This window comes from Dysidea avara, chromosome 4 (genome assembly GCF_963678975.1).
Source record: "Dysidea avara chromosome 4, odDysAvar1.4, whole genome shotgun sequence".
NCBI lineage: Eukaryota > Metazoa > Porifera > Demospongiae > Dictyoceratida > Dysideidae > Dysidea > Dysidea avara.
The window spans coordinates 49,867,496-49,892,069 of NC_089275.1; the positions used below are offsets into that span (position 1 = coordinate 49,867,496).

A 24,574-nucleotide genomic window follows, 5' to 3' on the forward strand; every position below is an offset into this window, starting at 1 on the left:
TGGTTTCGTGTTCATACAGTAAAAGGCATGAAAGTTATGGCACTTATTTACAATGTGGTAGAAATAAAAGTTTACTATCATTGTTTCTTTGTTGGAATGGCCTTCTTTGTCCACATGGAGAAGTACAGGGTCAATACAGTACCACTGGATGGATACGGTACCACTGGATGGATACGGTACCACTGGATGGATACGGTACCACTGGATGGATACGGTACCACTGGATGGATACGGTACCACTGGATGGATACGGTACCACTGGATGGATACAATACCACTGGATGGATACGGTACCACTGGATGGATACGGTACCACTGGATGGATACAATACCACTGGATGGATACGGTACCACTGGATGGATACGGTACCACTGGATGGATACGGTACCACTGGATGGATACGGTACCACTGGATGGATACGGTACCACTGGATGGATACGGTACCACTGGATGGATACGGTACCACTGGATGGATACGGTACCACTGGATGGATACGGTACCACTGGATGGATACAGCACCACTGGATGGATACAGTACCACTGGATGGATACGGTACCACTGGATGGATACAGTACCACTGGATGTAATGCTGCTACATGTGAATATGAAGAATTAACACCAATTAAAAGGCGTGGCAGCTGTTTGCTCGTGAGTCTTCAGGAAGAAGATTTGTGAACAAACAGCTACATAATCAGTAAGTGTTTATTGCTCACACTTACATGTAGCAATATCCTGTTTGAGCGGTATTGTACCTTGATAGATTTGCCAGTTCATGGTGAACAGATTAAGTTTTGTAGCAACCAATTAAATAACGGCCTGCAATTAATTGCTGTATTGTTGCTGTTCAAATCAAACTGATTCTTGTTCTAACTGTCTAGGACTATAACTCAAAGACTATTCATCACAAAAGGCTAAAACATTGTATGTCTCTCTTGTTACTATAGATAACAGAGAAGCAATAAAACAGATTCAAGTAATGTGTGAAAACAACTGGATTTTGTACACATATGGTGTGTATCAAGCCCTTAGTATAGTATAGCCATTTAACCAGTTCAGTACAATATACAACACACTATCTCATGATTATCTACACGCTGAAAGATTACCTAGCTACTCTACCACTCACTCACCTGAGTGAACAGCCTTATTTGGAAGGCAAAAGAGATGGCAACTACAATCAAGATCACTAACATGTAAAACATATAATCAAAACAATAACTGATTATCCAGTAGACCGGCCGGCTGAGCCCTGCAGAGGAGGGGGTGGGGCTGGTGACAATGTCATGTTGTATAAACTACTAACCATTCTGTTGCATCATGATCAAGTGCTTCTCTCGTTTGTCCTTAACAAGGGTTGCTATGAACACCTACAAGTGCAACATTATTCAACAACATGATTCTAACACATTGGGTCATGATTCTAACACATTGGGTCATGATTCTAACACATTGGGTCAGAGGGCTAGGAGGATAATACATCACAACGATATAAGTTATTGTGATTTTGTAACCAAATATGGTACTACTGAACACTTCTTGTCACAGTATGGATAATGGAAGTACTTGACATATACATGTGTTCTGGGACACTTAATTAACTGACTGGCTAAACAAAACCACACAATGTTTGCAAAAACACTGGGTAAAAAATATACATGCTACAGTTTGATCATTTTAGTATGTAATAGAGCTGTACGGTATTGCCAATAACCCATTTTTGTTATAGTTTTAAAATAATACCTTGGTATTACTAAATATAGTTATTGCCCTTGAATGAGTAAGTGGCAATTTAAGGCAAAAAACATTTTGTACTCAGCTACCCAATTTGTAATCACAGTTTATTTTGATGACACAACATTCACTATTAACCACTATGACATATTTGGTATTTCAGTATCATGGTTTGGTACTGGGCCTCGGTATATAGTATTGTAGCTTTGTTAATAACTCAGTTTGTATAGGTATATAGCAGTACTCCCTTATGCAATGAAATAAACTATTGAGGTACAGTGTACAGTTTTTCTTCCAGTACACAAAGAATCAGGCCAAGGTAAACTTTATTTCTATTGCAATGGAAACCTGCTACTCCTGTACCATATATAGTTGTGTACAAATTGAATTTCTTGCCTTTTCCCACTGTTAACTCCGACACTATTCACAAGCTGGAATTTGAGGAATATTTAAACATTGCTCAGCTGGGCACAAGATCATGTGATGTTTGATGATAAAACTCCACTGGAAGTTGTGTAATTCTAATAGTGTAGTCACTACACACACACACTGCACACACACACACTGCACACACACACTACACACACTACACACACTACACTACACTACACTTATACACACACTACACACCCTTACCGGTAACAAGAATGATGTAGCAAATGGGTATAATATGGCACCTGTAATAAGTGTAACTATGACAATGGGATACTCTAATTATTGCCCACTCACCTAGTATACTAGCCACATCAATTTGTAATTCTATCTTTTTGCTAGGCAACGCTGAGAGGAACATTTCAATCATTGAAGTAGACGTGTCCATGTTGTCTATAGCAACCATTAAACATCAACAAATGGGTATTAGATCAACTATAGTTGCCAGTGATGTACTTAATGGGATACCATGTACACCTTCACCCTTACAAGATTTGTTAACATGTGGCACCTTAGAGCTTTTAATAAACACAGTGTTAATTATTGGGAATGGAAAGTCAACATCACATAGAGCAGCTGAAAGAATAGAATGTTGTCGATCAGTAAGAAACTAATTATATTATGTTACTTGTATAACTTGCTGGACCAGTTTCAGGTGTTTGCTAAGTCATTACTAAGTTAGTTAACAGGGGATGAAACAGACTTTTAAAAAGGAGGTTCCACTCTGGAATTGCAACTTTAGCCTAGCTGTAAACCGAAGACTAATTGCTTCTCTGAATACTGTGACTGTTCTATTAGAGTATCCTAAGTAAGAGGCACCAAGAGGGTTCCATGGAACCTTTTGAACCCCACCTTGATCCGCCTCTGGTTAGATATTGTAAGAACAAAAGTTGTAGTTCTATATTGTAGTAGCTTGTTTATAACAACTGAACTGGGTGATTAATTGTCATGCAACTTGCAACATTTAGAGAAGAGAAAAGAGAGAGAGAAGAGAAAAGAGTTGGTGAGAGAGTTACAGGGGATGCCACAAAGGCAGATGTGGAAAATAATGTACACATTTCTGTGGAGTACATTCAGTGTAATCCATTCCTTTACACATCTACCAATAATTATCATCTATAACAAAGTGAATTATCCTGAATCGTTTTCTGGTCCCCTAACAGTCAAGGAATTACCACATTGGTATGGGACCCTTCACATTCAACACAATTGTGTTGTCCACACTGATATACTTTTGAGGAAGTAAAAAGAAATCCAGTTGAACTGTTAACAAGATGACAACGGTCTTTTTCAATGTACACATAAACATCAGATCGCTATTGGTATCAGCCATAATGTGAATTTCAATATCAGCTAATTGGATAATTGCCAAAATGTCTTAATGGTGCATCACTAGTGACAATGTTCAAGTAGACTAAGAACCCTCGTAATGTAGCCATCGTGACAAGTGAAACTGTCACTTAATCCCGATAATGTACTTCTGGGAGAGTATCACAGACCACCAGAGAAATCTGATTATATTACATAACTTGTATACCCTGTTGGACCAGTTTTAGCTGGCTAAAGATAGTAAGAATAAAAGTTGTAGTTCTGCACAGTACTAGCTGGCTGATGAAGTATTAACTGGCACACAACTCACAACATAGGCAATATATGTCCGGACTTTATACTTGTGGTTATCCTACCAGCTACTGTGTGGGTCCTGGTAATTTAAACAGTTACACCTCTCATTGTAAATGCACATGTGCACACATAGCAAATGTGAATTGGTTAGCTAACAAGTGACTGGTATACATAACTGTTACCATGGCTACTTGTTACCATGACTACTAGTTACCATGACTTACTCGTACTATTCCTTAGGTAAGCATTGTGTAGTAGGTTGATCATTGACTGACTGTAACAGCAACAATTCAAACATGACACATCTACCACACAACTCACGTCCGAGGCACCTCAGAGTTAGCTAACAATTTAACAAATGCTTGTAGACAATTTGGTTGGGAACTGTTACTAGTCCCATTCTTACAGCTTATCTGAGCTAGGTTGTCATAGTAGAGTACATCTGGTACCACCAAGGTGTATTGTAGTGATGACAAACTGACCCTAGGGGAAGGGGGAACTGTGTAACTAGTAGTGTTATTACTGTACACGTTACTAGTAACAAACTGACCCAAAGAGGAGATGCAAATAGTGATGTATACATTTATAGGGACAAACTGACCCTGGGGGAGGGAGTGGGGGAACTGTGTAACTAGTAGCGCTATTATTGTTAGGGGGAGGGGGTGAGCACTGTGCAAATAGTGATGTACATTTCGGCAACAAACTGACCCCTAGGGAGAGGGGGTGGTGGGACTGGGTAGGCCTGATAGTACTACTGTGAGTGTACTTAGTAGACTAATCAGTATACTATTCAGTAAACTAATCAGGACACTTACTCATCAAACAACACTCCAGCATATGGCTTCACCCTAGTGTAATTATCATCTATTATCCATGACAACACCTGCTTATAGATCTTCTGATTAGTGGGAAATGCCTCGTAGTTTCTATGACAACACAGTACCATCCAATCAGGTAGCTGCAAGAGCCACACCCACTGACCTACTATACTGATCTTCAATCTGGAATCCACCACCGGATAATGACGTGTAACTATTGGATACCTATAGCTGTGTGAAATATTAGAATACAGTGTGTTAGGGGTAACCTGGACAAGACGATCATGAAGTTCTTTGGGTGAATTCAGTGGAGCAAAGTAAGGCAACTGGATGGTAGGCTCCTCCTCATACTGTAACAATGAACATCACACTATAGTCTGTTTGCGTTCACCTGAGCCCTGGTTTCTTGTTAATAACTCTTGTTACAAGGGCCAGCTGCTCAAACGTTTAGCGCTGAAAAGCACTTTGATATGGGCAAGAACAAGTGAGTTATGAGGCTTTAAAAATATCCCATACATTTAGTATAGACGATTCAGACATGCAAACATGTTTACAACATGAAAACATGCTTATTCCAATACAAAACCATTGGGAGTGAACACATGTTCACCTCTTTGATATTACTATATTTGGCAGGGCTCAGCTCAGGTAAACCCGTATGGACTATACCCACTACACACAGTGGGACCACTCTGATATCCCCTCCCTATAAGGGTAGTTTCTGAGAACTCTTAACAATACAATTTCACCTACTGTAGATTTGTATGATAAACTATAACCTCCTTGCAATATGTAAAGCATCACTAAACATGACTTGTCTATAAGTTTGGATTAGTCTCAAGACACACACCCCACCCCATACATGTGTCTTGCTCATGCAAAGTTCTGCCATCTGATCATACTACCAAGTGTCTAGTCTTAGAACAAACAGTTAGCAACTCATGCATATGATGAGATTAGCCATTCTTCTGCAAATAGCTACATTATTCACCCATTAGACATAACTACTCGTTCTTACTATTCATAAAGAATCCTTGCTACCATTATGGTTAATAAAGTACTACTATTAAAGCACTCTTTGACACTTTGATCCTCCCAAGAAAAGTATCATACAGTACATTCCAGCTGGTCCCAAAATGTGGCCATTATATTAAATTGACCAATGACATCACATCACACACACACGTTTACACGTATGCATGCATGCACACACACATGCGCGCACACTACACACGCACGCACTATACACATCACACATACACACACACGCGCGCACGCACACACACACTATACACATCGCACATACACACACTATACACATCGCACATACACACACTATACACATCGCACATACACACACTATACACATCGCACATACACACACTACACACACTACTACACCGATAATCAGTTGAATAATCAGTAACAGCCGATATTAGCTAATTTTGCCAGTATTGGTTATGAAGCGGAAATAATTAGCCAATTAAGCAGATTAAGCAGAACCCACAATCAATCAGTAAAGTTGGTAGTGATAGTAAAGAAAGTGCTGAACGCTATAGTCTTGTACCCAGACTCTATTTCCTCAAGGGTGGCCCATATCAATTAGAGATAATAAGTGCCCCTTCTGAAATACATGTAGGATGGCAATGGTAAAACATATGTTTGTTGTAACCATCTTATAAAGGCTTGTTTGTCCGCGAAAAGTATGGTTACAAGGCTGTGTATATTTGTCAACTGTACATGCAATTAGTCAATCACCCTCCACAAAGGTCTGGAATCCAATTAAAAACACTGTTTCATAAGCTGGTTTAGCTGTTTTATAACTACTCGGCTTCCTTGGAAAAACTGTTGTAGACTTGGACGCCCACGCAATTAATTACATTACAAATGCAATGTACACACAAACTTTAGGTGATCTACTGTCATCGGCTATAATATTGGAGTATCGGCTATAATAGTTGATTTGACAAGGGCCCAAGGGACCTGAAGTTAAATCATGATTACATGAGTGAGATGAGCAAATGTAACATGGTATTTCTTTTGCACGCACACAAAATACAGCAATTCGTAGCTCTATTACACTCTATAAAAACAAATAGTTCAACAATATGGCCCATCCTCTCCTAAATTGCGGCGTCTGCCAGATCATCCTGCTTTGACATTTTTGCTGCCTACAATGTGAGAGTGAGGCAGGTCTGCAAGGAAATGAATGAGCAATGTTAACACTGAGGGATACACTCGTGTGGGCAGGGAGGGCAGTGTTACATTTGCTCATCTCATTCATGTAATCATGATTTAACTTCAGGTCCCTTGGGCCCTTGTCAAATCAACAATTACATTTCGTGAGATTCGCTGCATGTAACACTGGTAGACTTCAAAGTCCTTGCACGAAGCTCACCTTGTTAAACCACACATGTACACACATGTGAGGTGCATAATCTATTTATTTACACATGAGCAAATACCTAGGTGTATAGCCTACCTGTATTACCAAGGAGAAAATACCTGCATACAATGATAGTCAACCCATATTAAGTCAATCCATATTAAGTCACCCATATCAAGTCAACCCATATTAAGTCACCCCATATTAAGTCACCCATATTAAGTCACCCCATATTAAGTCACCCCATATTAAGTCACAAGTCACCCCATATTAAGTCACCCCATATTAAGTCACAAGTCACCCCATATTAAGTCACCCCATATTAAGTCACCCCATATTAAGTCACCCCATATTAAGTCACCCTAGTATTGCATGTGCAATTCATGAGCCTGCACAATATTATGCCATTTCGGCTACCATACAAACCATTTGGTTACCATACAAACCATTTGGCTACCATACAAACCATTTGGTTACCATACAAACCATTTGGTTACCATACAAACCATTTGGTTACCATACAAACCATTTGGTTACCATAATACAATCATACCATAACGGTTACCATTTATCAAATGACACATTACCTTTAACAGAAATGATTATGTCATGGAGCAATAAAACACACTGATGATACAGTTAGTTCAGCACTTTTGAGGCATAACTATCATCAGCAACTGGTCTGTAGTAGAAATGCTTGAAAGTAGAGTCTTTTGACGAATCTGCTGTCAAACTTGATGCTCCCCTGACTGAGTGTGCCTTGAATGTCCCAGTATCAATGCCTGCTGCTGATAACATCTCCTTGATCCAATGAGCCAGCCGTTGGGAGGTGACTGGATTATGAGGCTTCACATATGAGAGAAAGAGAGGCTGAGGATCACCTGGCGTAAACTTGCGAAAGGGATGGGTGACCTTCTCACACTGCTGAAGACATTGGACTACGCATAAGCTACTGTCTTCTACAAATGTTCTAAAGAAGCATTCCTTAGTGGGGCTGCCCACCTTGCGCTTTTTAGTCAGAGAAGCTAGCCTAAACAGCACACCCTCAGGTTTGAAATATATTGTAGGTCCAATGCTTGCAATTCTGATGTTCTACTAGCCAGGGTTAGAGCCATCAGTAGAGTTAGTTTCCCAGACAGTGTCTTCAGTGACAAATTGGCCAGTCCTTTGAGATGTTGTACCACTACGTCAACATCCCATGTGCATGTGTAGTGGGGTCTAGGGGGCCTGGAGTTATAAATTCCTCTCAGCAGCTGTGACACCAATGGGTGCTGGGCTATGGGGGATCCTTCTAGAGGTGCATGGGTTGATGAGACTGCTGACCTGATGACATTGATGGAACGGTACTCAAGGCATAGCCCTTCAGCTCTGACCAGCTGATCTGAAATGCATTGGTTGCCATGGCAAAGGGGCCAGCTCACATATTTCTCTAGTTGGTTGTTGAGCCGTGAAGCAAATAGATCCACTTGACATGGCCCGAGCATCTAACAAACACATTTCTGAACACCTCTTCGTCTAGTTTCCATTCTGCCGATGTCTGGACCAGGCGAGACTCTCTGTCTGCTACAATGTTGCTTATTCCGGGTAGATACTCTGCTGACAAGATTATGTTCCTCTGCAGGCACCATTGCCATAAGTGGCAAGCTTGTTCTGTTAGACTGGGGAGCGGGTCCCCCCCATCCTGCTGACATAGAGGCGGGCAGTGCTGTTGTCCATTCGAAGGTGAACATGGATGTTCGCCTTGTCCTTTGTGAAGGACTGCACTGCAAAGGAGCCCGCTAGGAGCTCCAGGTAATTGATGTGGAGGCTCTTCTCCTCTGGGGACCACAGTCCTCCTGTGCACACATTGTTGGAGACTGCCCCCCAACCTGTCAGGGAAGCATCTGTGTCTATCACCATGTCTGGCACTTTGTGACGAACATCTCTGCCGTTCCACAGGTGTAGTTGAGAGCTCCACCACGTCAACTCCTCTATGGAGGGTGGGTCTAGGGTCACCAGGTTGTTGTACGATGATGACCGTCTGAGTGACAGGATCTTCAGTTGCTGAAGGCTCCGGTACCATAGCGGTGCAGGGAGCACTGCCAAGGTGGTGGCACACATCTTTCCCAGTAACTGAGAGAGACTCCTGAGGGATACTGTCTGTTGTGACAAGAGGCTCTGGGACATCTGGACGATCTTCTGCAGCTTGTCCTCGGGGAGGAAAAGCTTCATTGCCACAGAGTCCACCTGGAAGCCCAGATATCTGATCTGCTCAGAAGGCGCTAGCTGGAATCTCTCCCTGGTGATAGTGAAGCCTAGCAACTCCAGGAGTGACGCTGTCTGGTTCACTTGAGATTGTAGCATTGCTTGGGACTGGTATCGTCCAGGTAGATGATGGTTCTTAGGCCTTGTCCCCACAGGAGGGCCATCACAGGTTTCAGTAGTTTGGTAAAGATCCTTGGAGCGCTAATCAGTCCGAAGGGCAAGCAGGTGAACTCGTATGTGTTCCCCATCCATGTGAAACGGAGGTAACGTCGGTGTTCCTGGTAAATGCTCACTGATAGGTACACATCTTTCAGATCAATGGAACACATCCAATCAGATGCTTGTAGTAGATCTCTTAACATCCCAGTCCCCTCCATCTTGAAGTTATACTTCTGAACAAAATGGTTGAGTGGTCTTAGGTTTATCACCGGACAATGACCAGGAATATCCTGCTGTTGGCTGGGGGAGGTCTTGACCACTGCCTGCTTCTGTATCAGAGTATCTCCTCCTCTATCAGCTGCTGTTCGGCCGGTGACTTGGCCAATGTGTGAGAGGGAAGAAACTGGAATGGGGGTTGGGAGAACTCCAGGTGATACCCTTTCACTACCTCCAGCATCCAAGGATCTGAGGTAACCTGCCTCCAGTTGTGCAAGCAGTGGGCCACTCTGCCTGCTGTTGGTAGTGCGGGTTGTGTGGCTGTGCCCATACAAGATTCTGGAGGACTTATTTGGAGGGTTTGGGTTGGGCTGGGCGACGAGGGGGCTGACCTCTTGCTTTCTGTTGTTGTTGAGGCCTGTATTGCTGGTATGGCTTGCTGTACGGCTTGGTGTGGCACTGAGACCTGCTGCCATACTTCTTCTCCTGTAGCTTATAGAGAACTTTCTCCTGGCCAAAATGGGGGTCCTTCCCTTTGCTTTTAATTTGTTCCACAACATCCTCATCCAGCTTTGGGGCGACGAGGACTGGAGTATTGGGCTTAGGGAAGTCGCTGAGGATCTCTATCAGGCAGACAGCGGTTAAAATTTTTCTCTAGAAAATTAACCGTTGTCTCTGATGGGGTCCAGGTAGTTGATGCTTCCACTGTGGGATTGAATTCCATGAATTCCAGGGCCTCGTCATCGTCTAAAAGGTCCACCACATCTTTGTTGTCCTTGCCAGTCTCTGTAATGCCTGAATCAGGGGTCAATTGCTGTCGAGAAGGTCCCTCCAAGTGTGGGCCAAACACTGGGTTCCAAGGCGGATACATCGGAAAGGGGCACCACATTTACGGTGGGAGACTGCCTCCGCCTGTAAGCTGTCCCACTAGGGGTCAGGGCGGAAGGGTTGGGGAGTCCGAGCTTCTTCAGTATCTCCGAACGTTTCATCGGATCCTTAAGGATATCGTCGGCATCTGTATTCGGGAGCTGCTCATCCACTGGAGGGTCTTGTATGATATTTTCATCTACCACGTGGTTCGCCATGTTCACGAGCTGCGAACGTTGTGCAACAAAAAGAAAAAAGCGGGATGATCTGGCGGACGCCACAATTAGGAGAGGATGGACCGTATTGTTGAACTATTTTTCTTTATAGAGTGTAATAGATCTACGAATTGCTGTATTTTGTGTGCGTGCAAAAGAAATACCAGTGTTACATGCAGCGAATCTCACGAAATGTAATATTGGAATACCGGTTACAATATTGAAACATCGGCTATAAAATATCGGCTATAATATTGGAATATCGGCTATAATATTGGAATATCAGCTATAATATTGGAATATCGGCTATAATATTGGAATATCGGCTATAATATTGGAATATCGGCTATAATATTGGAATATTGGCTATAACATCTAGATACACGGTAGTGTGTCATGCAGCCAAGAAAGCTGGCGACCACACCGTGAGTACATTAACAGGAAGAAAGAAAACAGCTTTTTCATGCATGCATAGCTCCATGGCCCCTTCTCCAAAGCACACCATTTTTGCATCATAGCTGTCCCCCAGGTAGGATATGCCACACAGCAAATTTGATTAAATTCGCAACAGCCATTTGCGAGATATGGGAGTTCAAAGTTTCGTTTTAATTTCTTCATTTTTTCTTCTTATGCCGTACGGGGGGGCTTCAATTTCTTTTCGCACCCTATGCAAAAATTGCTATAAAATGCAAACGTGTAACTCGATTACCTCAATCTTTGGTACAAATGAAGAGCGTGTAACGGTGGATTCACATACCAAGTTTGTTGTGAATCTGAGGAATATTCAAGGAGTTATGAGTGTTTTATTCACGTAAAAAAAGATTAAACTTCTGTCACAGCTACAGGGTAAACCGAGTATAGGAATAACTTGAAAATTGGTGTGTAGATAGATGATTTTCGTAGCAGTGCTTTTTGATAGTTTGAATAGCAATAGAGTTACAACGACAAAGTTATAAAGCAAAAACCAAGCAAGTGTAAAATCGCGGGATCAAGATACTCTAATAGAGCAGTCACCGCGGGGTAAAAAAGGTGTGCAAAAAAATCGAAAAAAACTTACCAGAGTTCGAACCAGGGACCTCCATACACCCCTAACACCTGCATCCTTAACCACTGAACCACTGAACCACTGCTACCTTGACTGATCAACTCACTTAATTTCTGCTTTATAAATTAAACTTCTAGTTGAAATTCAAATATTTGTAATTCATAGATCTACCAATAGAAGTACTAGATTGTTCTAGAACATTCTATGTATGGTCTATTAAAAGTCCTAAAAAAAATTTGCACTCTATTAGAGTATTACAATAATATTATCAAATATTGAATTAAATCATGCAATGAAATACATTTATAAGTCAGTCTTCAATAATCATTATTGTATCTACATAGAAAAGAAGAAATGTGAGTAAAAACAAACTTTAAAGTCAACCATAGGCTGGTTTTGGGGCCTTATAAAGTACAAAAAGAAGTGAAATCCACACAAAAACAGCCAAGCTGTGAAAAAATGGTGCGGCCTTAAAAAGCCTGGGTGAAAAAAGTTGTGAAATAAAGGTGGCTGCCAAGAAATGGCTGCAATGATGTTGATGCTAAAAACTTTTTAATAATGGCCGTGTGCATTGTTAAAATTTATTAGCATCAACAGCCATTTTTTGGCCGCCATCTTTTATTTCACAACTTGGCTGTTTTTGTATGGATTGGAATATCAGCTATAATACTGGAATATCGGCTATAATATTGGAATATCGGCTATAATATTGGAATATCAGTTAATATTGGAATATCAGTTAACATTGGAATATCAGTTAATATTGGAATATCGGCTATAATATTGGGAATATCGGTTAATATTGGAATATCGGCTATAATATTGGAATATCAGTTAATATTGGAATATCGGTTATAATATTGGGAATATCGGCTATAATATTGGAATATCGGTTAATATTGGAATATCGGCTATAATATTGGAATATCGGTTAATATTGGAATATCGGCTATAATATTGGAATATCAGTTAATATTGGAATATCGGCTATAATATTGGGAATATTGGCTATAATACTGGAATATCGGCTATAATATTGGAATATCGGCTATAATACTGGAATATCGGCTATAATATTGGAATATCAGTTAATATTGGAATATCGGCTATAATATTGGGAATATTGGCTATAATACTGGAATATCGGCTATAATATTGGAATATCGGCTATAATACTGGAATATCGGCTATAATATTGGAATATCGGCTATAATATTGGGAATATCGGCTATAATATTGGGAATATCGGCTATAATATTGGAAAATTGGTTAATATTGGAATATCGCTATAATATTGGAATATCAGTTATAATATGGGAATATCAGTTACCGTAGATTCCCTAAAAATTCGGCAGAAATAAATTAATTCCGTTCGTGTCTGGCCGAACAATTAGGAAAAAAATGTACCAACCTGGTGCCATTGTCGAATTATAGGGATCTATCGGTATAATCCCTAATACAGTCTGGGCTGTTATTTGCAATCCGTTTATACTGCTTACTTTCTCAATTTCTTTCTACAGGGATCGGGCCCAGCAGGAACGCCTTGAGGCGGAGCTGACGATACCACCGCAACACTCACTTGGCCGCAGCGCTATATGCTATGATTACCTACATTATCCAGGAGGGATGGTCAATGTCATTACTACATCACTTTTGAATACAATCACCCAGACGTAGTATGAAGGTTTTCAACAAGTAATAAAAATAGAAACCACAATCAATAATATTATTGAACTATCTCGTGATAAATCTTGCTATCAGATGCTGCATGAAGTGTTCCATGGCTTAACAAAGTTATATGAGGGTGTATCATGTTACAAGGAGATGTGAGGCCAGGAGAGATTTTATTCTGTGAACAGAAACAAAGATCGTTTTGCGATTGCCATGACGTCACATGGTGGTATCGTTGGGTATGTTCCCTGAACAATTTCACACTTGGTGCTACATCCAGCATCGAGGTAGCATATTGTGTGAGGTCACTAGGAATCCTCAGTACTCAAGAGACCTTCGTCCAAGTGCCAAAAAATTAGCGCGCTTATAATTAGAAACTTTCCTGTGCTTGCCGAAATTTAGAGCACATTGCGTTCAAAGCACAGGGAGTGCCGAATATTTAGAGATGCCGAAATTCTGGGGAATCTACGGTAATATTGAAATATAGGCTATAAGATTGGAATATTGGTTACAAGAATGGACAAATAATTGATATCGGTAAATGTGAAAATATGCACGTCGGTACAGCATTAACACTACACACAAACACACTCACTTTAGCATTATCCACGTAACACACATTATTCCAGATTGGGTTGATAACAAAATCAAGTGTGAAGTTGTAACGACCAGGTGAAGGTAGAGCCTTGCCAAGGAAACCATCAGCTGATCCATTACGTGACAGGTTACCAAGGTTTTGGTCTGATCCACCATTGCTAGTATAGGAACACAAGACACAGGTATGTAACAGACAATTGCTGAGATGAACAAATTCTTGAGGGGAAAAATTTTGCTGATATTAAAATGAAGGTATCTTTGCAGCTTATAAGTTACACAATGAATTCAGGTGTTAGGTTTGCCACTTCACCTTGACAACAAAATCTATACAATATGACCATCACAATATGTCACACTTACTCCACATAGTAAATCATTGGTATATTGTAGAGAGCAAACTGGGGCAGTAATTCAATATCACTCGTTAGATTACCTATTATAGCCGGTAACTGGCTAGGATCCTCAAAGAGGCAATCCTTGACATAGATAGAGAGGTCATATGGTACCCAGGTGAAGGTATCATTAAAGGCATTGCGGTTCCCTCCCTCCTGCACATAGTAGATGATGTTAATGGGATCAATCAGACACCTCTCTGGGTGATGTGTCTCATTTCTTGTGCAAGACAACATCCACGATGCATCTACAGTACAAGATGACAGCATTACACAAGCACATCTAAATATTATTATCTAAATCAAAACAGCCAAGCTGTAAAAAAAGAGTGCGGCCCTCAAAAAGGCCAGAATGAAAAAAAGATGTGAAATCCAAGGTGGCGGCCAAGGAATGGTTGTGATGGTAGGTTAATGGCAAAAATTTCAATAACGACAATTCAGGTGAATTTGCGTTGCCTCCTCCACTAGGATTCGGCACCAAATTCACCTAAATTGTCGTAATTAAAATTTTTGCCATTAACCTACCATCACAGCCATTTCTTGGCCGTCACCTTGGATTTCACATCTTTTTTCATCCTGGCCTTTTTGAGGGCCGCACTCTTTTTTTACAGCTTGGCTGTTTTGGATTAGATATCACTTCTTTTTGTATTGCAAGCCACAAAGCCAGCCATAAACTGGCTTTGGTGCTTACTTTTAACTTTTTTTTTTTTTCTTTTCTGCAGGAATTGTGGAACAAAGGAAGAAATGTTGTGTACAGCTTTTTGTCTGATTAAAAATATTTGTATATTTAACAATGAATGATAATCACATACTGTAGGTAATAATATTAATAATATATTGCTTTACAGAATTGTGGCACAACTACACATACAGAAAACTTTGGCTTGGAAGGGACATACAATTCTGAGGGTCTACCAGATACCAGATCTGGTAGCCTATGTAGTTAACTAACTAGCTATCTAATTACAATTATCTAAAATAACTTACAAATAACTATAATTGCTTGGTGCAGGAGTCTTGGAGCATCGAGAACAAGGGCACAAGTAATGAAATCTACAGGGGGTATTGTCAAAATTGGCTAGAAAATGGTTCCATAGAAATTTCTTCAGCTTTACTTTGATTACTTCTAAAGATTGAGACAAGTCACTTATTGTAGGGAATTCCACAGTCTGGGTAGGCGATAAAAATATGAATTCATAATAGGGTTGGTGTGGGCTGTCTTGGGGTAGAGCTTGGAACCAGCAGATCTTGTAGTACCAGTAGTAAAATTAACATAGTTTAGTATGTCGAATTTATCAGATGGACGTTTAATGGATTTGATAAAGAAGATGTCAGCAATTTCATAAGTGTACATTAACGGCAGTATACCACACTGGATTAACCTAGGTCTGTAGTCTGAATGATAATTAGATAAAATAAATTTGGTGGCTCTTCGCTATAAGGTGACTTCTTATACATAACTTATCTGTAGCTGAAACTATCATTGTTTGTAGCTGAACTCTTTTCAGGGTGACTCGTTTCTAGCTGAATTCTCTACATGGTGATTTGTTTCCAACACATATTTCTACAGGGTGATTTGTTTGTAGCTAATCCCTATAGGGTAACTTGTATCTAGCTGATATCTTTACAGGTTTGTAGCTGAATTCTCTTACAGGGTGATTTGTTTGCAGCTGAACTCTGTACATGGTGGTTTCTTTGTAGCTGAACTCTCTACAAGGTGACTTCTTCTAGTTGAACTCTCTACAGGGTGATCTTTTCGTAGCTGAACTCTCTACAAGGTGACTTGCTTGTAGCTGAATTATCTATAAGATTAACTGTTTGTAGCTGAACTCACTACAGAATAACTTGCAATGTAATATAATCCTATAATGGATTATAAACGTAGCTGAATGCTCTATTAGGGTGACTGTTCTATTAGAGTATCTCAATTTCGCATTTGCTACACACAGTTGGCTTTCGAATCATAACTCAGTGGTTTGTAATCCGATTCTTCTGTACTACTGCAAGGACTTTCTATGATGATTATTCCAGCTACACACCGATTTTCAGCTCATTACTCTAAGCGGTTTGCCTGGTAGACGTGAAAACTAAAGATTTTTTTATTCATAAAAATCGATCGTGTAATCGTGACACAGGTTGGGTTTTGTGTCATATCTCAATGGCCTTTAACTGGATTCCTTTCAAACCACAAAAAGGCACTCCTACGATAGTTACTGTATCTACATAGCAATTTTCAGCTCATTCCTTCAAGAGGTTTATCCTATGGGCATGACAGACCTTCGACCTTATTTTACACGAATAATCACTCATAACTCCGTGAATGTTCATCGGATTCCTACCAAACTTGGTACTGAGATCCGCTGTAATGAGTCCTTTAAGTGTGCCAAATTTCAGCTCGATTGGAGCATGCATTCGTGTTCTATGACAGACTTTGCACAGTGTGCGAAAAGAAGTAGAAGAAAAAACGAAGAAAGAAAAAACCAAAACTTTGGTCGTTCGTATCTCAGAAATGACTGGGGCGATTTTCTTCAAATTTTGTATGTAGGCTCCCCTACCGCGTGGGCACTTGTGCAGCAAATTTGGTTTCAATCGGATAAGGGATCACGGAGCTACAAAGGTGTGAAAATTACATTTACTTTCTTCCTGTTAATATACTCACAGTGTGGCGCGCCGGCTTCTTGGGCCGCACGACACACTACCGTGTGTCTTGGTTATTATACAACTCTACATACATGTAGCTGAAATGTAATACACATTGACCAATCTGTAGCTATGGTGAATGGTAACTAATATACTCTAATAACAACTCCTAACAGATCAGATGATGTACCACTCTACTAACTACAGTGGATACAATGGCCAGTAAAGTTTAGCTCTCTCACTCATCATCACTCACACTCTTTACCTCTATACCACAATACAAACTACATACGGTACGTACCACTCAAACGTACGAGAGTGCGACTGGTTTTAAAAACTTGTTAATTAAAGGATGTGGCACCTGTTTCGCTCATGAGTAATTATCCCAAATGAAATGGGATGAATACTCACAATCGAAACGGGTGCCACACCCTTGGCAAGTTATTTTAATTGTTTGCACTCTCACAAGACAACGCAGTACCGTACAATTGACCACAGCACAATATCCACTACTAGAGCAGCACATACTGTAGATCCCAGCCAACACATTGTGTTACCTGTAAACAATTGACTGAACACACACCAACCAGCAATCACTACTACAGGATGGCAACAATGAAGCAGTCAGCTAACCGTGTCACACACACACACACACTACACTACAATACACACACACACACACACACACACACACACACACACACACACACACACTACACACACACTACACACTGCACACTGCACACACTACACAAACACACTACACAAACACGCAACACACTGCACACACACTCACACACACACTCACACACACACTACACTACACACATACACACACACACTACACTACATACACACACACTACACTACACGCACACACACACACTACACTCGCGCGCGCATGCACACACGCACACACCCACACTATACTACACACCCACACTATACTACACACACATACACACCCACACCCACACACACACACACTACACTACACACAGATACACACACACACTACACTACATACACACTACACTACACGAACACACACACACTACACACTACACTCGCGCGCGCATGCACACACACACACTATACTACACACCCACACACACACTATACTACACACCCACACACACACTATACTATACTACACACACACACAATACACACACACACACACACACACACACACACACACACTACACACTGCACACTACACACTGCACACTGCACACACTACACAAACACACAACACACTGCACACACACTCACACACACACTCACACACACACTCACACACACACTACACTACACACAGATACACACACACACACTACACTATATACACACACACTACACTACACGCACACACACACACTACACACAGATACACACTACACTCGCGCGCGCATGCACACACGCACACACCCACACTATACTACACACCCACACTATACTACACACACATACACACCCACACCCACACACACACACACACACTACACTATACACAGATACACACACACACACTACACTACATACACACTACACTACACGAACACACACACACTACACACACACTACACACTACACTTGCGCGCGCATGCACACACACACACCCACACTATACTATACACCCACACACACACTATACTACACACCCACACTATACTATACTACACACACACAATACACACACACACACACACTATACTACACACACACACACTATACTACACACCCACAATACTACACACACACAATACACACACACACTATACTACACACCCACACTATACTATACTACACACACACACACAATACACACACACGCACATGCACACACACACACGCACACACACACTATACTACACACACACACACACACACACACACACACACACACACACACACACACACACACACACACACACACACACACACACTATACTACACACACACACACACACACACACACTATACTACACACACACACACACACTATACTACACACACACACACACACACACACACACACACACACACACATACACACACACACACACACACTATACTACACACACTATACTACACACACACACACTATACTACACACACACTATACTACACACACACACACACACACCCACACTATACTACACACACACCCACACACACACACACACACTATACTACACACACACTATACTACACACACACTATACTACACACACACTATACTACACACACACACACACTATACTACACACACACACACTATACTACACACACACTATACTACACACACACACACACACTATACTACACACACACAATACACACACACACACCCACACACACTATACTACACACACTATACTACACACATACACACACACACACACACTATACTACACACACACACACACACTATACTACACACACTATACTACACACACACACACACACACCCTATACTACACACACACAATACACACACACACACACACACACTATACTACACACACACAATACACACACCCACACACATACACACACACACACACACACACACACACACACACACACACACACACACACACACACACACACACACACACACACACACACACACACACACACACACACACACACACACACACACACACACACACACACACACACACACACACACACACACACTACACACAGTACACCCACACACACTACACTACACTCACCCATGGGGAAGGAAGGTCGATCAGTCCCAGGTACAGTTGGTCTACTACTAGCTAGAATAGCATTAGCAATAACTTGGAATAGTCCAGCAATTCCTAGTAGTACTACTGGTACTAGTAGTTGACACAGTGTGGTACCATATGCTCTACGTCGTAAGGTGAGGTCCTTCAGAAACTAGAGGAACAAGTTGTTACATGTGTTAGTGGACTACAATATATATTTGTTGCCATTTATAAGTTCTGTCGTCATGTTGTACCACCAAAATTATGAATGAGGGACTTATTGATAAAGAGCAACAGTGTAGGATACATGGACCTGACCAATAGAGGATGCTAATCGTTCGAATGGAATATATTAGATGTTGCACTGTGGCGTTTTGCAAAATTTTCAATGGTGATGAACAAGTCTAGAAGATTACGGGTAGCAAATACAGCTTGGATTATAACTCGCCCTCTGGGAAGCTCTTCTTTCTCCGAATGTACTACTTTCCAAGTGGAGGAATTTGATGGGTGCTCGTAACCGTCCATGCAATAAATCAATTAACAGTTTTTTCCCATAGGCCACAATACACTGTTGTGATGTGTGAAAATATTAGATCATTAGGTACACGTTTCTTCATGTAATGAAAATACGTTATACATGATTTAATCTACTTGGCAGTTATTGGTGAAAATTTCGATATTAGCTATGGAGTCAGTGGCACTTGTAAGTATTATGATATTACACCTTTCTGTCAGTAAAAGTTTAATATACCACTAAAAATCTATCCCTAGTAAATATGTCTAATCTACACACAAACTCTCTGCATTGTTGGCGGCTAACTGGTTAACTCTGATATGGTGAAGGCTCAACTCTAGTCTAAATGTCCTTCCCATCTACCCCACTGTGGCGGCAAAATGTATGTCAAGCACTCTAGTCAATCTCTCACTGCACAAATCTTCTACTTCAATAAGGAACTCTACACATGTGGCAATATTTTGTTTAAAAGTGACGGAGAAGGAAGTGGCAGGTGCTGACAAATAACCACCAGAGAGTGGCCTTATATTAACAACCCACCTGCACCAGTACTATTATATTGGCTCACAATACTTTGTGTAAATTAGCATTACAAGATGTTACACAATATCTGAGTAGCCCCCTGCCCTCATTACGTAATATCCTGGTCACATGACATCCTCTCCACATGTGACCACCCTAGCTAATCACTTCTCTCAACGCTACACAACTTCACAATACACTAATACTTGATAACATGATCACTGAACTACTCCGTAGTCAATACACAAATCCTGACAAATATAGGATGGCGAGGATTGTCACATTATCCCCACTGCCAGCGACACACAACACTCTCTACAAAACACCCCCAACCTCTAACTACTCAAGAGACATGCACTTTTCATCACATTACTCAGGCACACCTCTACATTAGCGGTATACGCCGAGCTCGACGCCGAGTCACAACGAACTACACTGTACTAGGCAGAGTTGTCCAGTGAATACTCCGCTACTAGACAGTATATACTTACCAGTGCTCGCATCTGGTGCCATACTCGCACTTTATCGGCGTATGCCTTAACAGCTCGAGGAGTCCCTCCTGATTCTTCCATCATGAGTTGGTGTTTGCACGTGATTCCGTGCTCGGATAGGTAACACGGAATCTGTACTAGTATACCGAAAGCCTCTGATAAAAATCGCCCAGATAAAATTCTCGATAAAATTGCAGAACTGTTTTACTAGAAAAAAGGCATTCGGAGGTGATATAATTTGTTACCAGAGCTGTGGTACAGTGCATTTGTGTGCGCCAGAGATAGCGATTCCGGAATTCAGTAAATTTTACTTAAAATTTCTACTCCGGTGTCACAGTGATATATGTTTCCCCGGGTAACGTTTTCCCCGGGTAACGTGTTTCCCGCACACATATCCCTAGGGATCCGTGTTTCCCCGCACACATATCACTAACTCGCTAGCGACCTACAAGTCACAGTGATATATGTTTCCCCTTTATAAAGTCATGTGCAACATACGTAGTGTTAGCATAGGCGCGCATGCACTTTTAATAATCATAGCTAGCCATATACCTATACAACTAATACTATAATTATGCATGTTGATGGAGGAAATCAAGCCATTCACTGGCATTCAACTATATATATAACTGCTAAACTGTGCTGTGATTTAGCTGTAGCTATAGCATCAGTTTAATAAAACAGTAGCTACAAGTACATGTATACAATAAAATATTATCTCTAGCTATATAGAGTAAATCATGTGATTGCAGCTATGTATAACTAATCAATGTAGCTACAGCTTTGGCATGCAGTCAGTCATTATCTACCCCCTTGCCAGTTCTATTTGGGGTTCCCCAAGGGAGTATTTTGGGACCCCTACTCTTCATTATTTACATGAATGATTTACCATCTTGTGTTACCGTCAGTAAAACTTTACTATTCATTGACGACACCAAGATTTATAATACTGTTTGTAGTCCTGGAGATATTTCACTATTTCAAAATGATTTAGACTCAGCAACTTTGTGAAGTACGAGATATAATATGTTCTTTAATCCAAAAAAGAGTGTCCACCTATATTAATGCAAAAGTCATCACTGATTATACAAAATAGCTGACACACAGGTTTTAACAAATAGTTCACATAAAAATCTTGGTATTATACTATCATCAGACCTATCTTGGGATCAACACTACAAAAACATAATCCCTAAGACCTACAGAATGCTAGGACTGCTCCATCGCAGCTTTAGCAAGCATCAAACAGTAACAGCCAAGAGAACTTTGTATATTTCCTTAGTGAGATCGCAAGTTATATACTGTTCAGTGATTTGGAAACCTAACCATATCAAGCAGGGGCGGATCCAGGAGGGGGGGGGGGGGACTTTATGGGGGCTGAAGCCCCCCCTTCATATTTATAGGCTTTACTTGATCAATATGATGCTGAGAATTATAATGAAATTTTGTCTTAGCATAATTATATAATCACTAAATACTCATAAAACCACCTTATAAACATCTTTCCAAGGTATTATCAGTGGATTTAGATGCTAAAGTTTATGCAACAAGGACCTGGAGGTGTACAAGATCGAGATACTCTAATAGAGCAGTCAGCTAATTACTCTAATAGAACATTCACTGGAAGCATATAGTTGGTTCTGTTATGAAATGTTTCCAAATCTGCCTGCACCTATACATACAACGAAGTGCATTGGTCTGTTTAAAGGGCTTCATTCATCCACTTGTGTAGTTAATATGTATGGCAATACTTAATTCAGGTACACAATTTCCATTGAAAATGCTCTCAGATTCAATCTTGTATTGTTCAAATTTTCCACTTTCAACATTATTATTCTAACATGCACTTATTCAGTGTTGTGCAATTGTGAGAGGGGTGCATCATGTACTTGGTTGTCTGTACCTACCCAAACTTTTCCATTAGCAAAATGCTTCAGAGAGCCATACCTATAATCTAAAGTATATATAATCTACAGGCAGAAAATATTATGAATTTTATGTGGGAATGTCTCCAAATTGCAGTATTTTAGCATCTATTTTTCAATATTTCTTGGGGGGCATGCCCCCAGACCCCCCTAGTTCCAGCATGCTCTCTACCCAAGAGATTAGTACCTTGAGTTAGCCCCCCCCTTTTTATAAATCCTAGATCTGCCCCTGTTAAGGACATCACACTTATTGAGCAGGTCCAGAGAAGAGCAACAAAGTTTATTTTAAATGACTATATAGTTATCATTATTAGTATAGCTAGCTATAGTATAATTATTGTATTAGCTTATATAGTAGCTATATAGCTATATACATGCACCTGCATGCAATATGCATGGGTGTCTATTAGCTAGATACCAATAATATCTACTGAATGGTTGGATCGCGTGCTGTTTGCAACTAGCCATAGGACCTTGTTGGAGTTACTGCACGATGGCTATATCTTAGTGCTGTAGTGGGAAACACGGATCCCTGGTGATATATGTGCGGGGAAACACGAATCCCTAGGGATATGTGTGTACGGTGAAATTAATATTAAAAAAATCGCTAAGGGAAACACATATCACTGACAGCTTTTGGTAGGAAACACGGATCCCTAGTGATATGTGTGCGGGGAAACACGGATCCCTAGGGATATGTGTGCGGGAAACACGTTACCCGGGGAAACATATATCATTGTGACACCGGTTCTCCCGGTGAATCCATCGGCCGCAAAATAAATTTACTGCTGTGCAAATGATTAATCCATCGGCCGCAAAATAAATTTACTGCTGTGCAAATGATTTTTCAAGCATATGGATTGTTTTTAGAGTTTCTGGGGGTGAGGAATACAATGGTACTGTTAGTGTCCTGCTACAAATATGTTTGTGTGGTATTTTATGCCAGTTAGAAGATCATTTGCCAGCTGCTGCAGGATGATCTTTCGGCTATAGTGGCATGGTCTAAACGGTGGCAACTTAATCTGAGTCCCCAAAAGTGTGAGGCTTTTACTTATCTTATTGACAGTCAACCAGTTCGGTGGACCAATCTTGTGAAATACCTGGGTATCCATATAAATGATAAATTGCAGTGGTCCTCCCAGTGTCAATTTGCTGCCTCAAAAGCCACCAGGGTTTTGAATGTTTTACGACGTACTATGTTGGGGTGTGATTCAGAAGCCAAATATAGAGCTTACAAAGCTATTGTTAGGCCACTGTTGGAGTACGCTTGCATGGTTTGGTCTCCTCATGCCGTGAAAGATGTGAAGCTGTTCAGAGGCGTGCTGCACGGTGGGTTTG

At 40.8% G+C, this 24,574-nt stretch overlaps 1 protein-coding gene across 2 annotated transcripts in view; it reads right to left on the bottom strand.

Annotated features, from left to right (window-relative positions):
- The window catches only part of LOC136252648 (ABC transporter A family member 9-like), a 41,934-nt gene extending 20,495 nt beyond the window's left edge, over positions 1-21,439 (bottom strand). For both annotated transcript variants that reach the window (XM_066045174.1, XM_066045173.1), the window contains exons 1-13: positions 21,312-21,439; positions 19,785-19,956; positions 14,369-14,648; positions 14,007-14,166; positions 4,878-4,958; positions 4,772-4,833; positions 4,606-4,716; positions 4,112-4,273; positions 4,015-4,064; positions 2,465-2,560; positions 2,372-2,412; positions 1,308-1,371; positions 1,135-1,253 (exon numbers count right to left, since the gene is read on the bottom strand). In XM_066045174.1, coding sequence (XP_065901246.1) covers positions 1,135-1,253; positions 1,308-1,371; positions 2,372-2,412; positions 2,465-2,560; positions 4,015-4,064; positions 4,112-4,273; positions 4,606-4,716; positions 4,772-4,833; positions 4,878-4,958; positions 14,007-14,166; positions 14,369-14,648; positions 19,785-19,956; positions 21,312-21,395 — 1,482 coding nt within the window. In that variant the 5' untranslated portion in view covers positions 21,396-21,439. The remainder of the gene's footprint in view (positions 1-1,134; positions 1,254-1,307; positions 1,372-2,371; positions 2,413-2,464; positions 2,561-4,014; positions 4,065-4,111; positions 4,274-4,605; positions 4,717-4,771; positions 4,834-4,877; positions 4,959-14,006; positions 14,167-14,368; positions 14,649-19,784; positions 19,957-21,311) is intronic.
- Positions 21,440-24,574: the final 3,135 nt, after the last annotated feature.